General features: G+C 34.6%; 2 protein-coding genes across 51 annotated transcripts in view; one reads left to right on the forward strand and one right to left on the reverse strand.

Moving 5' to 3' along the window:
* Positions 1 to 8353, forward strand: part of LOC101884202 (uncharacterized) — a 51360-nt gene extending 43007 nt beyond the window's left edge. Inside the window, exons 8-9 of the transcript XR_012401967.1 lie at positions 5243 to 5292; positions 5639 to 8353. The gene's annotated coding sequence lies outside the window, so the exon portion shown is untranslated. The remainder of the gene's footprint in view (positions 1 to 5242; positions 5293 to 5638) is intronic.
* The window catches only part of grip1 (glutamate receptor interacting protein 1), a 359502-nt gene that overhangs the window by 17937 nt on the left and 324341 nt on the right, over positions 1 to 17224 (reverse strand). For 26 of the 50 annotated variants that reach the window (XM_073946220.1, XM_073946216.1, XM_073946217.1 and 23 more), the window contains 4 exons: positions 11344 to 11489; positions 5671 to 5815; positions 4797 to 4936; positions 3047 to 3223 (listed from right to left, as the gene is read on the reverse strand). In XM_073946220.1, the coding sequence (XP_073802321.1) occupies positions 3047 to 3223; positions 4797 to 4936; positions 5671 to 5815; positions 11344 to 11489 (608 nt within the window). Of the gene's footprint in view, positions 1 to 3046; positions 3224 to 4796; positions 4937 to 5670; positions 5876 to 11343; positions 11490 to 17224 lie in introns of all 50 variants that reach the window. The other 24 variants (XM_073946214.1, XM_073946208.1, XM_073946204.1 and 21 more) reach the window with 1 other exon arrangement.

A 17224-nucleotide genomic window follows, 5' to 3' on the forward strand; every position in this document is an offset into this window, starting at 1 on the left:
GCAGCCATAGTGACTGTGACGAATACAGACCAGGTTAAACAAGACACCATTGTGCGTCATTGTGATATTAAAAGAACAGATGAAGTAAATGCCATTATTTACTCACTCCCAAAACAAATCCCGATATGGCTTGCCAGTTCATTAAATGTGAATAGGCATGCTTAAAGTGCCACATTATGCTGTTTTAGATACCACGCTCACTGTTATTATTATTAATAGTTGTTTGTGAGTGTAAATTATTTTGTGTTTCTCAACCACGATCCTGGAGGACCACCAGCACTGCATGTTTTGGATGTCTCCTTTGTCTGTCACACCCATTACAGGTCTTTCAGTCTCTGCTAATGAGCTGATGATCTGAATCTGGTGTGTTTGGTTAAGGAGACATGGTGTAGAGCTGGTGGTCATCCAGGAACGTGGTTGAGAAACACTGTCCTAAAGGAAAGAACTGTCTCAAATCTGCTTAATTTTTGTAAACAATGTCTACTCAGACCCATAAAAACTGTAGCTGAGGCTTGGAAGAGTTTGTGACTGTTTTTTTACATTACAAAAGCAAATCCACGTTGCATGCACTTCCAAAGGATAAGGATTAGTGCTTAAATAGGTATGTTATAACTGACGCCATTATAAGTTGTCTTGTTACAAGTGCTAAGGAAGATCATATGGAATTAGGGTTTTAGTTTTTAATGTACTGCAAGATGTAAACCAATCACAATCACATAGTACATTTAGATGGACACCAATAATCCGATTTTAATGTGATTAAGACAATACTCTGATTAAGAGTCTACCATGTAAACAGCGATTTTTGATTAATTTAATCTGATTAAGGGTAAAATCGAACTAAACAGAAAACGAATTAAAACATGGAGGATGCCGATTTTAGTAACATTATTGAATTGCAGTGCATACATGAAATCAAATCAAACTACTGGCAATCAAAATACTGCCATTCATACCTGCCAACACTTGACTCTAAAAATCCGGGAGACAAGGGAGAGGGGATGTCTAGGTGTCGGGGGGTGAGGGTCTGAATAACACATTTAAGTAACTGTACTAACTGTACTGGGTTTCGGGCAGCCGCTGCGATCGGATACTATACCAAAGTTGGCGATTCGAGGGTGTTATAGACTGTACCGGGAGAAATAACAAAACGGGAGGGTGGCAGGAGATGGGTCTAAAATATTGGAGTCTCCATGTGGGCAGGCATGCTGACGTTGTGTAGGATTTTCAACGCATTTTGCAACAGCATAGTCTACTCATACAGCTGTTTGACACTATTCTCTGCACCTACTGGGTAAGTGAAGGACCACTGGTGGTTTTATGCGTGCAGTATACAAATTTAATTAAAACAACACTCTTCCAGCAGTTCATACTCTTATCCAATATATCGTTTGTGACAGGGGGCATGCTTGAAATGTTCCTGAATGAAAGTGAAAATGCCAAACTGCAGTTAAAGTTGATAAATTGTTAATAAATGAAACACCCGAAATTACAGGAAACTCCTGAGGAAATTAGGATAGCGTGATGACCTAATGACGTTATTTGAATTATGTGCTATAACATGTAAAATGGGATCATTTGGACAGGAATCATTATTACCTTTTAAGGCAAATAATTTGATTGCAGATGTCCATGTAAAAGTAGTCACTGTCACATCTGACCAATTGGAGTAGAGCAGCTCTTAGAAAGGCAGGTTTAAAGTGATTGGTTTCCTAAAGGCATAGTTCACCCAAAAATGAAATTTCTGCCATCATTTACTCACCGTGACTTGTTCCAAACCAGTTAGGAGTTTTTGTTTGTTCTGTTGAACACAGAAGAAGATATAAGAAGATACCTATAACCATCGACTAACATAGTATTTGTTTATCCTACTATGGATGTCAGTGGTTACATAAAAACTCAAACTGATTTGTCAAGACAAGGATGAGGAGCAAATGGCAGAATTATCATTTCCAGATGAACAATCCCTTAGAACAAATCCATTCAGATGGTGCCAGTGAGATTAATGAATATTAATTACACGGTGTATTTTCTAGTGCTAGATTTATATTGCAAAGCTTAAAGAACAATAGTTCAGTACGAGTATATGAACTCTATTTTTAAATTTATTGTGACAATATTACCTTTTGTTTGTCACAAATTGATTATGCAATATTTATCATCTGTGGTTAAAATGTAATTGTTGTTTTAATGGTGAGTGAGCTGACGTTTTAGAGTATGTCACTGCTTGAAACGGAATCTTGATTTTATACACTTCAACAATCAAGTAGTTATTATTGAGGGAGCTTAATTTTAGACATCGTATTGACAAGCTTCATTGTAAACAGTTCTGAACTGCTAATCATCTGAGTCAGTGATTCAATGATCCATTCCTAAAAACCGTCACTTGCTTCATTTGAATGAATGATTCATTAGTCACTCATTAAAACGGAGACTTTTGGCCACAATATTCATTAATCCACAAAAGCTTAAAGCAAGGTATCTGTATCAAACTACACGCAACAAACTACTGACATATATATTTCTGTAAATGTCATGCACACCTACATGTTAGTGACCATTATGAAAATCTTTCATCGAGAACATTTTGCTAAACGCCCCTTTGTGTTGTCATGGCAGGAAAATACAGGAAATGGCATGAGAATGAAAAGAAAATGAAAAGTCATCGTCACAATGGTGCTTGCCTCTGGGATCTTTTCCTTGCCAACCTTATCACTTTAAACCAGAGTTGATACCTGGTTGTCACTGACCATTTTGCGAAATTCTCCAACAAATGCCTTCTACTTTCCATTACAAAACCCACATGCCTTCCAGAGCATTTGAAATTACAGATATAATTTTAAATTACAAACAGTAATTTTGCCAGGAAACTTTCAGCTAATGGGACATTTCACGTTGTTATGCTGAAAAGAATGCAGCTCCAATCAAATGTTGCCCAGAGGCTTCTAAAACTTATTTACCACAACTAAAAGCTGAATGGTGGAAGCGCTAATTACATTTTGTCAAAGTGCTGAAACTTTTTAACACCACTCAGACTCAAACTTACCCTGGGTGCTGAAGGTGGCGTCAATGGCAGAGCCGTCCCATGATTCCACTGCGCTGTCCACACTGGGGATGGTGGTTGAATAGATGTCAGACAGTTTTCCAGCCTTCTGACCGTCATCCTCCAGATCGCTCAGGTTGTTCAGACGTCCCGTTACTGACGGCGGCTTTGGGCTTGGCACTGTAAAAAGAGCGAAACGAAAAAGACAATGGACCCTTTTCATATTTACAGGTATCTTGACAGTGAAAGTCATCATAGTTGAAGAGCAATGAAAGGGAGAGTAACACCAATAAATATTTTTTATTCCTATTTGCTCAAAGAATAAAATAAAAACTTCACGATAGTGTTTTCATGAGTTTCAAAAATGAAAAATAAAATCGTATGAGACTGATAATGGCAGCCCGAGGACAGAATAGCATCAAAGTTACTGTTCTGCCCATAGACGCTGCATTATAAACACCTTTCATAAGCAGTAATTGTTTTCTTTTGTATTCTGATGCAAAGTACAGCTTTATAAATGAACATACTTAAAAAAAAACATTAATATATTAAAAACTTTAAAGCAATTAATATGCGGATGACTGTCATAACCATCTCTATTCTCCAAACCCACCAATCACAGTCAATACACCACAAGTGGATATCAGATATTTAACTTGTGAACTCTTTAATACCTTTCCAGGGTCCAAATCTCTATCTATTTAACACGTAAAAGCTTTCTCTGTTGCCTTTTATGACCACTGTTTAGTCATATCTCATATTAAAGGCAATTTTTTACTAAATAAAGCCCATTTCAGTCTCTGGCCTTTCTGCATCCCAGACACTTAATAATTTTATTGATTTATAAAACATGAATCGCTGTTTGACCATTTAAGACTTGGGCATGAACATAAACACCACATGTTTTAGCATACTCTGAGCATACAGTATTATTTGTTATGGACCTTTAGTATCAGAAACCGTGACCCGTGACAACAGATTTAATGTTTTGTTCTTGGACATGCAACATGACCATGTCTGTTGTGATGTGTATAAATGATAAAGAATACATTCATCAGACCATAGGCTGTAATGACTCAAGGCTAGGCATCTTTACTGCATTTTAGAGCTACAAAGATAGTTAAGATACAGATAGTTACAAAAGATAGTCTGTGAAAAAGAGTGAATGTGAAGAAGAGTAAAAGCTAATGTAATCATTCAATTGTTCAAATATTATAACAAATATAAGTTAAGGTATAATTTTACTGATATATAATTATTAGTTATAAAATGTCAGAATTCATGTAAAAATTCTAATTCTAAATAAACATTTATTGTTATTATTCTTATTATTGATACTTATCTTATTAATAAAAGTTTTTGAAACTATAAGGAACTATGTTTTTGGAAAATGGAAAAATTTGATATTATAATAGTTCAATCTAATGACAATTAAGTAACTTGTTAACAGTAAAGAAATCAAATAGTTTAAACAGATAAATAAATAAATGAAATCTATGTAAATTATTAGTAAAAACAATAAATAATAAAATAAAAATATAAGTAATGTAATTTTTGTTCATTACTTTATAATAATAATACAATTGCATGGTCGTGATAGTATTAATGCAGTGCAATAATTAATATTTGTCATCAAAATAACATCACACATTTTTAGCGTAAGCCTCTTTAGGTTAAAGCTTTCTAAGACACTGGGGAGTGTGTTCAGACTCGACTGAACATGTATTGTAGAAATAAAAGCATGTCCACTCACGTTCTCCCTGTTTCTTGATCTTGAGCGTGACGGACTCTCCTGCCATCTGCAGCAGGTGAATGGCTTCACTCAGAGGTTTGCCCTTCAGACTGTTGCTGTTAATGGCCAGGATGCGATCACCAATGTGAATGGCACCGGTCCTGTAGAGGAAACAGCACATAAACACAGTCTTTAAAGGCAACTGCAGTGCGTCATTTTAAAAGCCTGTGTGTTGGTGAAAGCATGCATTCGTTCTACTGCATCCTTGCGAAATTATCCAAATGATAAATTACTTGATGTAATTTTAAACAGCAAATCAGCATATTAAATTGATTATCAGTATTGATGCAGGAAATTCTGGATTTCATAAAAGGAATAATTTACATTTTAAAATAAAGTCAAATGCAAAGCAAGTATTTTAAACTGTAAACATATTTCACACTGTTCTTGTTCTTGTTGTATTTTAGATTAAATAAATGTTGGTGAGAAGAAAAACTACACCATTTCAATAATTTTGGTAAGTAAAAATTATGTAAAACATCACAGACTAACTCTCTCTTAATGCATATTTCACTAAAGCACTATATTGAAAGGGATAGTTCACCCAAAAATGAAAATTCTGTCATCATTTACTCATCCTTCACTTTTTTCAAACCTCTTTGAATTTCTTTCTTCTGTTAAACATTGAAGTAGATATTTTGAAGAAAGCTGAACCACCTATAACCATTGACTTCCATAGTATTTGTTTGTCCTACCATTAAAGTCAATGGTTACACGTTTCCAGCATTCTTCACAATATCCTCTTTTTTCAATTGAGGTTGAGTAAATATTCACCTTTTGGTGAACTATCGCTTTAATTTCAGTTGCCAGACTGAAGGCTCCACCAGAGCTGTACCTCTCGGCCAGGCCTCCTTTAGTGAGGCTGGAGATGATGATGGGGTCGAAGGGCTCCTCAGTGCCCGAGATGGTGATGCCCAGTGGGCCGCCGTAGCGCTTCAGCTCCACAGTGTAAATGATGGCGCCGGAGGTCTCCTGCTCGTCTGCAACACAGGCCAACAGCACACGGGCGTTCCTATCAACACTGCCAGCACGCAGGACACCTCACAGAGGGGCAGAGAGCAGAGCGAAGACACCCCTCACAACACCGGACAGAGAGAACAGGTACAGGGAGCAGGAGGGGTGACCACAAAATAATAACAGAAATGTGGAGAGAAAACAAAGAGGAACCCAAAGGAAACCAATGGAGGTGGGGTGAAAATACTAGAGCTGTCAGTTTAATACACAAATTGAGAATTCAGTAAGTCTATACGTCTAAATTACATTTAATCAAAGAAATTACATAAAGCAATGTGTTGGGTTCACACCAAACGCTTACTTGCTCTAGATTACTCATAGAATGTGTTTTTGCCTAATGCAAATTTTAAGCTACATTTTTCAACTTGTAAGAAATGCCACACATTCATGGCAAAAGTCCCCCGTCTGGCAAAAAATTGACTGTATTCACGAGTTTGGATTGTAATAAATGTAATATACTCAAATACATACTTAAGTTAGTGTTTGATGTGAATCCAGCATTAGATATATTAAATATTTTATTTTTTAAAGAAATGCACAGAGCTATGAAACAAACAAAAAAATCAAGAGAGCTCTTGAAAATTCTCAGTTTCTCCTTACATATTAAGTATGGGTTTGAGTCATTTAAGGTCTGATAAATTTTTAAACAACAATTTAATTTAGAGCATGTTTTTGCAAAATTCGACTGCTGGTCTCAAAATTAGGGTTATTCCAACAATATACTTTTTTACCTAACTTTTCTGACTTGTGAATTCAGTATTTTACAAAATAAAACAAAAAGTATGTTCAATTCAAACTCAAAACTGTTAATCTAGAGAAACTGAGAATCTTTAAGTGGTCTCAGTGTTTTTTTTTCATTGCTTTTACCTTGGATCTAAAAAGTTCAGAATTGATTACTTTGATTAATTAGTACATTATGTCAGTAATTTGAAGCAAATTGCTAACTGATTGACAATATTCAAAATTAAAAATAAATGTCTTTTGTATTACTTATTAACACTTTACATACACTATCTGACAAATGTCTTATCCATGTTTAAGGAACAACAAATAATAACTTGACTTCTAGTTGATCATTTGGTATCAAAAGTGGCTAATATGAAAGGCAAAGGCCTCTAGATTACGCTTGTTTTACCAAAATAAAGTATGATCAAGTCTTTTAGTCTTTACATTATTTAATTAGAACAGTAAGGTCTGACTTTGCTTAGACAAAAGTCGTATCATTTACCAGAAATAATGTACAAAATAGAATATATAGTCATGGTTCAGTGGAAAAATATATATATTGTGTATGACTCCCGTGAGCTTGGAGCACTGCATCCATAAATCTCTGCAATGACTCAAATAACTTATTAATAAAGTCATCTGGAATGGCAAAGAAAGTGTTCGTGCAGGACTCCTAGTGTTCATCAAGATTCTTTGGATTCAACTTCAATGCCTCCTTCATCTTACCCCAGACATGCTCAATAATGTTCACCACTGGTGACTGGGCTGGCCAATCCTGGAGGACCATGATCTTCTTTGCTTTCAGGAACTTTGATATGGAGGCTGAAGTATGAGAAGGAGCGCTATCCTGCTGAAGAATTTGCCCTCTCCAGTGGTTTGTAATGTAATAAGCAGCACAAATGTCTTGATACCTCAGGCTGTTAATGTTGTTATCCACTCTGCAGATCTCTCGCATGCCCCCATACTGAATGTAACCCCAAACCATGATTTTTCCTTCACCAAACTTGACTGATTTTAGTGAGAATCTTGGGTTCATGCTGGTTCCAATAGGTCTTCTGCAGTATTAGTGATGATTGGAATGCAGCTCAACAGATGATTCAGCTGAAAACATCTACCTTTTACCATTTTTTCTCATGATCAACTAGAAATAAAGTTATTATTGGGATCAACGACAAGAGTTTTGTCAGGTAGTGTATTCATTCTTTTCAGTAATGAAAAAAATATAAAAAGTTTTAGTGTTGATTTTTACATGTGAAGAGTTCAGATGCAAAAACCTCTAAAAGCCATTTGAAATTTCCTTCAAAAATTTGCATTTTCATTAGGCTCTTGACTGTAGGTTCAGTAAAATCTAATTTATGGCAAACAATACACTCTTTTAAAGGTCTTTAAAATGAAATAACTTAACATAAACATTGGAGCCTGAGGAAAAAATGCACATTTCTAATTGGAAAATTTCAAACGGCACTTAGAGGTTTTTGCATCTGAACTCTTCATATTTTACAATTATACATTATATATTGGTCTCATTTTACTTACGATGTTATATAGTTTCATTTCAACTTGATAATAAAAAAAAATCACATCATGTAATCAGTTTCATTAAAAATGCTAATTGACTGACAACCCTATAAAACCCAAGAAAAAGAGAGCAAAAACAACTAATTATGCTCACAAAATATAATAAACAAGAGAGTAATAGAGAGGCAAGAGAAATGGGAAATAAAGTAAAGGCAATTTGAAAGAAGAATGATGCAAGATAATGGAAGTGGTGCATCCAGAAAAAAAAAATAAACCAAAAATGAGAAAAAGGAAAATACAAGGGAGTGGCAAAATGGAGATATTCACATGCATAATACCAAAAAAATGGGATATTGGCTCTGTGATCCATTTTAGAAATGGATCCTGCACCTACCTCTACAAATCACACACGTTATCATCCAAAGAGGAGCTAAACCCCCAAAGCCTTGCTCACAATGCATTTCAAAAGACTAAATGTCAGATGTCAGAAATTACTTTTCTTTTTTTTTACCCAAGTGTGCATTCATGCTGTATATCCTATCAGTACGCGTGTCCTCGGGGGATTTTCATGCTAGTTGCTCCACCAGCTGAGCTACAGGAATCATAATGTAAATTAATCATACGAGCGAGCTCATTTCCTATGCGCTCAGCAAACAGATACAACCATCGCAATACCGAAATCCACTTAAAAGTATCTTATAAAATATTCGTGCTGCTGATTTATAATGCTCAACATCAATTAAGAGGTCAACCTGTGCCTTTCTGTACCGCTAAAAAGTAAGAGAAAAATTGACGAAAACTGTGAGATCCAGCTTTCACTCGCATTCCAAACACTAATGAATTTAGGACATCTGTCAGATCGCTGCAGTGTTTGTGTGTTGGGGGTCTGGGGATGTTCGTTAACATGAGGTCGGCTCATTACGCCTTTGTTTTTTTCGATGATGGACTAATGGAGAGATGGGAAGGAAATTACCCCTATTTAGCACACAGTCAGCGCGGCCTCTCTCAGACTGATGATTTGTTGTCACAGCTCTAAAAAAAGAGCTTGTAAAAAAAAATTAATGTTCTCGGTGAAAAGGATCTAAATAAACCTCCAGCTCTGGGCGAGCAACTAAAACACACAAGGTGCCATTTTAGCGACACAATGGACATCCTGGATGAAATATGGTGAGTTTTTCCAACAGGTCTGCTTTGTTTTATGTGTATAACGCCCTTGTGGAGGACCACGTTGCAAAGGATAAAAGGTTTCTAATCTGATAATTGAACTAAACGAGCATTAAATTGGAGCAATTAAACCTAATTTTCTTCCGTGTGCACAACACTAATGGCGTTAAGGATGAATTGTGAGGTTGCTGGAGCAAGGAGAGATGTGTATGTTGTTGGAGCTCTCCAAAAATGAAAGGTTTACCAGAAGGTCCTTTAACACAGAGAAATATTCAAGGCTAGTTTTATTTAAAGAGGACATATAATGCTTTGTAATGTTTTCCTTTGGCATGTAATGGCAGAATTTTGGTGTGGTTCAAAAATTTAAATGCAAAATCAGCCAAAGACGCCTAAACAAACGAAATACAGGATATAATGCCATAAATAGTGACTATAAATAGAACCGAAAGCTCATGCATACATTTTTTTCTCATTATTTTTCTATACTTTTCTCAATTTGTGTGCTTGTGAAGGCAGCAAATATCTATTTTAAAATAATAAAGCATGTTTATCTCTTGTAATTCACCAAATAGACAAAATGTTGACCTTAAAGCACATCATATGACCTCTTTACAAACGTAAAATGGATGTTGAGTTTATAATATCAAGATTTTTATGTTTGGATTGAACTATGCCTGTAAACCAAAAATTCCACGGAGAACATCCTAATTTAATGTCTTATAAAGTCATCCAGCGGTATAACTAGGCACTAAAGCTTAGCAATATATTAAAAAGTCAAACATATTTATGATTTTTCCCTCTGGCCAAATAAAAGCTATGATTAATTTACTTTATTTGCAAAGTCTGTAAATACAGAACTGACCCATACACAAGTGGCATTAGCTGTCCATGTGATCTGAGTATCTGTGAAATAAAGCTTTTATTTTTAAATTTGACCATCAGCAATCTTTCTAAATTAGTCATTTATTTATGACTAAAACTGTTTCCTTTAAGCAATGTGGTGCAAAAAGGTTGATTTGAATTAGCTTTTAACTCTCCATTACGTTCTTTAAAAAGCGTGTCATTAAACTAATTTCCCAATCCATCTTTCCCTCTTAATTTGCAAACATGAATCTAAAAAACACTGACTATCTCTCTGCCATCTCTAGTTTAAAATTAAGCTGCAAAAAATGGAAGTTAGATAGATTAATTGTCCTGTTTTCTGTTATTTTATCAGTACATTACACTGAAGCAAATATTTAATATACAATTTTAATATAATATTTAATAAATCACTTGAAGTTGTTCCGTTTCTCTAGATTTCTGTTTTATAGCTATGTTTGCGCAAAACTTTGTACATTTATGCTTAAATATTTTGGCTTAAAATAAAAATGTGCCTTATTTTTAGACTTTAACACTTTATTTTGATGGTTCATTTGAGTATTAGTAGACTGTCTGCTTAATATCTGTTGGTACTGCTCCTTTAACAGACATTTAACTGACTATAAGAAAGTTTGCAAGTACATGTCAACCTTCACCAACCTTAACCTAAACCTAACAGTCTTATAATCTAATGAGAATTAGTTGGCATGTAGATGCAATGAAACAAACAGACCATCAAAAGAAAGTGTGACCTTTAATACTAATTACAGGGCAACACAATGCCAATGTTTTATCCTAAGAAAGCAATATTTGGTGTATTAACCCTAATTATCAATCATATTCTCAATATTCTATCAACCAATATTCTCAAACACATACTTAACAAACCCAGTAAATCCAGAGAAACTGAGACTTTCGAAGTGGTATGACAATATATATAGCTAAGGGAAAATATACCCATATGAGGTGAAAGTTATTTCTGTCTTTAAGTTATTCATAGCTAATAATATTGCCTTGTTTGCTCTCATCTTGTCCTTTTTCCGTCCTTGCCATATCAGTATAAAACCCGATTATTTTAGAGTAAGCTAATTAATCAGGTCCTAATAGCTTATTCTTTATCTTGATCCTGCCAAACAAACATTAGAGGTCTAATCTGCCCTCGTACGGGGTTTTTCTTTAGTGTTCATTTTGTGTGGATTGTGCATCTGCAGAGACTCAGAGGTACCTGAGTTGTCCTCGTCCTTGCGGATCTTTAGTTTAACCAGGTCTTCACACTGCTGCAGGATCTGAACGGCGTCCTCCATGGAGCAGTTGTCCAGACGGATATTGTCGATTGCCAGAAGCTTATCCCCCAGCTCTAGCGTGCCCGTCCTTTAAGAAAGCACATGGAAAACCATTACAATCTTTTTGTGCTGATTTTTTATAGCAACATTTCCTCAGCCAACACAGCACATCTCCATTTCGTCTCGCAGCGCTTTGAGGGAAAGGTTATTTTCTCCCTCGTGCAGACATTTACACTCATTCCGTTGTAGTCCGAGCTCACATTCTGCTGGAAAACACATCCATTATTCAGCGTATTGACCGTGGCGTATGGTAAAGAGCAGGCGGAGGTAGATCCCGAGCATAGAAAACTCCTGACTCTTTATCGTATGGGTCATAATTGAGTGTCGTTGCGTATTCAGATTAGACACCGAGATGTAATCCTGCCTGAATTCACAATTATTCCACCACTTCTTCATATTAAATGGCTCACTTATTAAGGCCTTTTTAATAGAGCTGAAATGGAGGAGAGCAGAGATATGAAAGATATTATGAGCCAAGGTCATCTAATATGAGCATAGAGGAAAAAAGACATGTATTTTAGCACTCCACCGCGTACATACTTGCTCATAACGCAGTTCTTTCTCTGCTCCATGCATAATTATCAGGTAAACATATGGTCTATTATGTAAAAGCATGGGAAATTAGAGTTTGTGTGCTGAAAGGATGGTAATTACTTTGTTTACAGCTTTTCCCAACTATTACCATGGAGAATTAGTCTTTTTTTCCCCCTAGTTTTTTTTAGCCTTTTTTAGAAATTTGAGTTGAGTTGAAGTTTACTACTGTGCAAAAGTTTGAATGGTGTATCTCCTGAAAGAGATTTATAATTGTATTCATAAAGAACAGATGCAATTGAGCAACAGTATGGAAGCTTGTGGGCAAACAGTGCTGTCGCCTCACAGCAAGAAGGTCACTGGGTTGCTGGTTTGAACCTTGGCTCAGTTGGCATTTCTGTGAGGAGTTTGCATGTTCTCCCTGCGTTCGCGTGGGTTTTCTCCGGGTGCTCCGGATTACCCCACAGTCGAAAGACATGCGGTACAGGTAAATTGGGTAGGCTAAATTGTCCGTAGTGTATGAGTGTATGAGGGTGACAGGCCCAGACGACAGGCCGGCTGGAATGTATAAAAAAAAAGTAGTTATCATATGGACAAGTCTAAAATGGCTTGTTCCAAAGAGTTGACCCCGCAACAATACGGGACAAAGGCCAAAGAAGAAGAAGAAGAACAGTATGGAAGCTTGTCTCTGATATGGGGAAAACAAAAGTATTTAGAGAATTTTGAGATTCGAGTTTATAACTTGTAATTGCTAGACACAAAACTTGAGATCCTGTAAAGCAAGGTTTACAACATTTACTTTAAATTCGTTATGGAGTTTTAAAGTCAGTTTGTGTGATGACCCGGAATAAATGTGATGTAAGGAAAAGAGATGGGTTTAAGAAAAAAAACTGAATGATAGGAAGATGTATATGAAGAGTTCAGATGCAAAAGTGATCATTTTTCTCAGACTCCTATGTTTATGTTGAGTTATTTCATGTTAAAGACCTTTAAAAGAGTGTATTCTTGGCCATAAACGTGAAATTATTGAACCTGCACACAGGAGCCTGATAAAAATGCTCATTTTTGAAGGAAATTTTAAACTGCTTTTAGAGGTTTTTGCATCTGAACTCATCATATATATTTTGAGTTTTTGCGTTATCTCGCAAATATGTTTTGCGAAGGAAAGCAAAGATGTTTTACTTTCCCTTGTAAAACTGTTGTTTGACAGTTGTTCCTGTTCACTTCATACATAACAACCTTTCCATTTTTGCCTGGCTTCATTCATTTTTCTTTTCGGCTTAGCGCCTTTATTAATCGGGTGTCGCACAGTGGAATGAGCCGCCAACTTATCCAGCATATGTTTTACGCAGCCGATGCTCTTCCAGCCGCAACCCAACACTGGGAAACACCCATACACTCTTGCATTCACACGCATACTCTATGGACAATTTAGCTTACCCAATTCATCTATACCACATGTCTTTGGACTTGTGGGGGAAACCAGAGCACCCAGAGGAAACCCAAGCGAACATGGGGAGAACATGCAAACTCTACACAGAAATGCCAACTGACCTAGCCGGAACTCGAACCAGAGACCCTCTTGCTGTGAGGCAATTGTGCTACCCACTGCGCCACTGTGCTGCCTTTTGCTGGGATTCTCCTGTATTTTACCATTCTGTTCCGCTCTCATCCAATCATTAAGTATTTTCCCAAATTTGTCCCACATTTTTAATCCTGAAAGCAGGTTGAAATTATTATAAATATGTCTGCAATCAATTTCTATTCATTACAGCTCTGTGTCGATCATCACCCTTACTATGATACCTCTGAATCAGCGAATGCATGTATGAGCGGTGACTGACGGACTCGCTCCGTATGACAAACTGATGCCAGACCAGCTTCTGTACAAAAAAAGTGCTAAAGTGCAGGACAGGCAAAAGCGGAAGGATTGACATGTATAAGGTGAACAGGAAGTGTTTGTGGAACAACAGTTTTGTGAGGGAACGCATCGAAACGCATCCTATCACCCAGTTTTTTTTTCTTCCCCAACATCACATTCCTTCTGGGTCTCCGTAAGTTTTTGGTGCCAAAAATAAAATAAAAAAATAAATAAGAATAAAATAAAATAAAAGTAAAATTTAATTAAATAAAAAAATAACATTAAATAAATAAAAATAAACAAATAAATACAATAAAAATAATAAATAAATAAAATGGTAATTATGACTTTATATAAGTTTAAATATTTTATCCCCAAAGAAACATATTCTACACAAAAACAAGCATAACAACAGTTTTCAGCATCGATAATACTAATAAAAAAGAGTCTTTTAAGCACCAAATGAGCATGTTTGGATGTTTTCTGAAGGATCTAAAATAACTGCTGTCAAACATCCAGCTTTACTCTCACGGGAATAAATAATATTTAAACATCTAATAAAAATGAATATATTATTTTAATGATGTTTCACTGTTACTATTTTTATGGTATTTTTAACAAACAAATGCAAAGATTTGTTATAGATTGAATCAGTGCTTTACCTGGAGCCTAAAGTTATTTTTAAAAACAGAAATCCAAGTTAGTACATTTTTTAGAGGAGTACAGCAAGATTAGATTTTATTGCAAACAGCCCCGGATAGACCTCACGATCAACAATAATGCAGTCAAGCAGCACTCTACACCTTTCCTCAGGGCAACCGTTGAGATTTATGCCAATACGGCAGGATTCACTTTCTCCTAGCCGCATTCAATCTGAAGCCTGGAGAAAATTTACATTTATGTACATATAAGAATGCTTTTGCAGGCCGATGCAGATAGCATACGCTCATAGTCATGCTCAATGCTGTGCGCAGATGTCATTACATTAGCCATTTGGGTTAAGTCAGAGCTATTTAAGGACAGGATGAAGTGCTGATTTGGATGAGAGTTCAGAAATGCAGTGCTTATTTGCAACTTTCAACATCATTACTATAGTGTTAACGTGATGATCCTTCAGAAAGCTTTGTGCTCCAGAAATATTTTTTATTATTAATGCTGAAAGTAGTTCGTCTGCTTGATAAAGCACCACTTAATTCACAATTTGATTACAAAGTTCTGAGGAAATCAATTTGTTTATGAAATGATTCATTGCAGTTTTCTCTTCGGTTCTTGTATTAATAACAATTACTGTAATTAAATAGGACACTATTGTATTATGTTATTCTTTACAGACTATATTGCTTTTTAGAGAGACATAAGCAAAAATGTTCCATAGGTTAATACTTTGATGAAAGCTATAATACTTCTTTTATTTGATAAATAAAGATCAAAAGGACAGCATTTTTTATCATTTTTTTTCTGAAATATAACATTAGACATTGCATTTGATTAATGCAATGTATACTTGATGAATAAGGGTTCAAACATCTTATGCTCAGATTTATGTTAATGGACCAGTTGATGTAAGCTTTTTTTCCAGCATTGAAATTGAAATATATATATTTAATAATGTCAATGTATATATATATATATATATATATATATATATATATATATATATATATATATATATATATAGTCAAGAAGAGCATTCACAAAAAGAGAGGTAGTCTTCACTGAAGACAGAAACGAAGGTGATTAATATTTCTAATATGGCAGATTGCAGAATGAGTAATGATATATAGTTGAGATCAATTATTAGCCCCCCTTTGAATTTTTTTCGTTTTTAAATATTCCCCAAATGGTGATTAACAGAGCAAGGAAATTTTTACAGTATGTCTGCTAATATCTGTTCTTCTGGAGAAAGTCTTATTTGTTTTATTTTGGCTAGAATAAATGTTTTTAACTTTTTAAACACCATTTTAAGGACAAAATTATTAGTCCTATTATATTTTTTTCAATAGTCTACAGAACAAACCATAGTTATACAATAACTTGCCTATTTACTTTAACCTGCCTAATTAACCTAATTAACCTAGTTAAGCCTTTAAATGTCACTTTAAGCTGTATAGAAGTGTCTTGAAAATATCTAGTAAACTATTATGTACTTTCCTCATCGCACAGATCAAATAAATCAGTTAATAGAAATGAGTTATTAAAACTATTATGATTACAAATGTGTTGAAAAAAATCTCTGTTAAACAGCAATTGGTAAAAAAAAAAAAAATTAACAGGGAGGCTAACAATTCTGACTTCAAGTGTATATATATATATATATATATATATATATATATATATATATATATATATATATATATATATATATATATATATATATATATATATATATATTTATATTCAGTTTCCGTACTTTGTGTTTTCCACATTAACAGTAGTAAATAGAATTATGGAACCTTGATATTTGCTTTTGATGTTAAAAATTCAACTCTACAGTTAAACAAAGTGACTTTTATTGACATTTTAGTAATTTGAATAGAAATAACAATGTTTAAGACATGATATATAGGGAAATAAATCTGTAAAATAACATAAAATGTACTGGCTCGATACAAGTATTTTGTACCGTGATTTACAACACCAACCCAGAAAATATATCACTTTAAACTATTAAATATGTTAATAAAAGTCACTTTTTCGAACTTTAAGGTTAAAAGTTGTCCAAAAAATTATCAAGGTCTCATAATGTGATTTAAATGCATAAATAAGTGGGGAAAAATAAAAACATGAAACACAAAATACAAAAAAATGCTAATTTACAGATATTTTTACAGTGTAATTTGCTTTTTATTTCAGAATTCATTCTTGCAGATCTTAGGTAATTTAATTTTTTAACAGCTTGGGGAGGAAAATATTGAATTGAGAGACAAAAACCCAGTTGTATCTTGAAGGTCGGACCTTTTTTCCTCAGATTTGAAACTATATTTCTCACAATTACACATTTAAAAGCTCAAACATTTCCAACCATTCAAGTTTATTTTTTCTTGGTTTTTAGAAGTGTGGTGTATGTGATAACTGTGAAATGCAAACTTAAAATTCTGAAAAAAAAAAAAACTATCTAATAACTTAAAATTGTTGCAAACTCAGTTACAAGTAGGCTGAAATGTCAGTTACTGTATAAACCTAGAATGTTGAAGGAAAAAAAGGCAAATAGAAAATCATATGATGTCAACTCAACTCAAAACAAGTGCAAAATTCTCTAAAAAAATCTTGCATTTGATTTATTCATGCATTTAATTTATTTACTATAAATGCCATGCTGGGTCAGACTGATGGAGGACATGTTTTAATCATGGTCACTATGTTTTTAAAGC

The sequence above is a fragment of the Danio rerio genome, chromosome 4, assembly GCF_049306965.1.
Source record: "Danio rerio strain Tuebingen ecotype United States chromosome 4, GRCz12tu, whole genome shotgun sequence".
NCBI classification, from domain to species: Eukaryota; Metazoa; Chordata; class Actinopteri; order Cypriniformes; family Danionidae; genus Danio; species Danio rerio.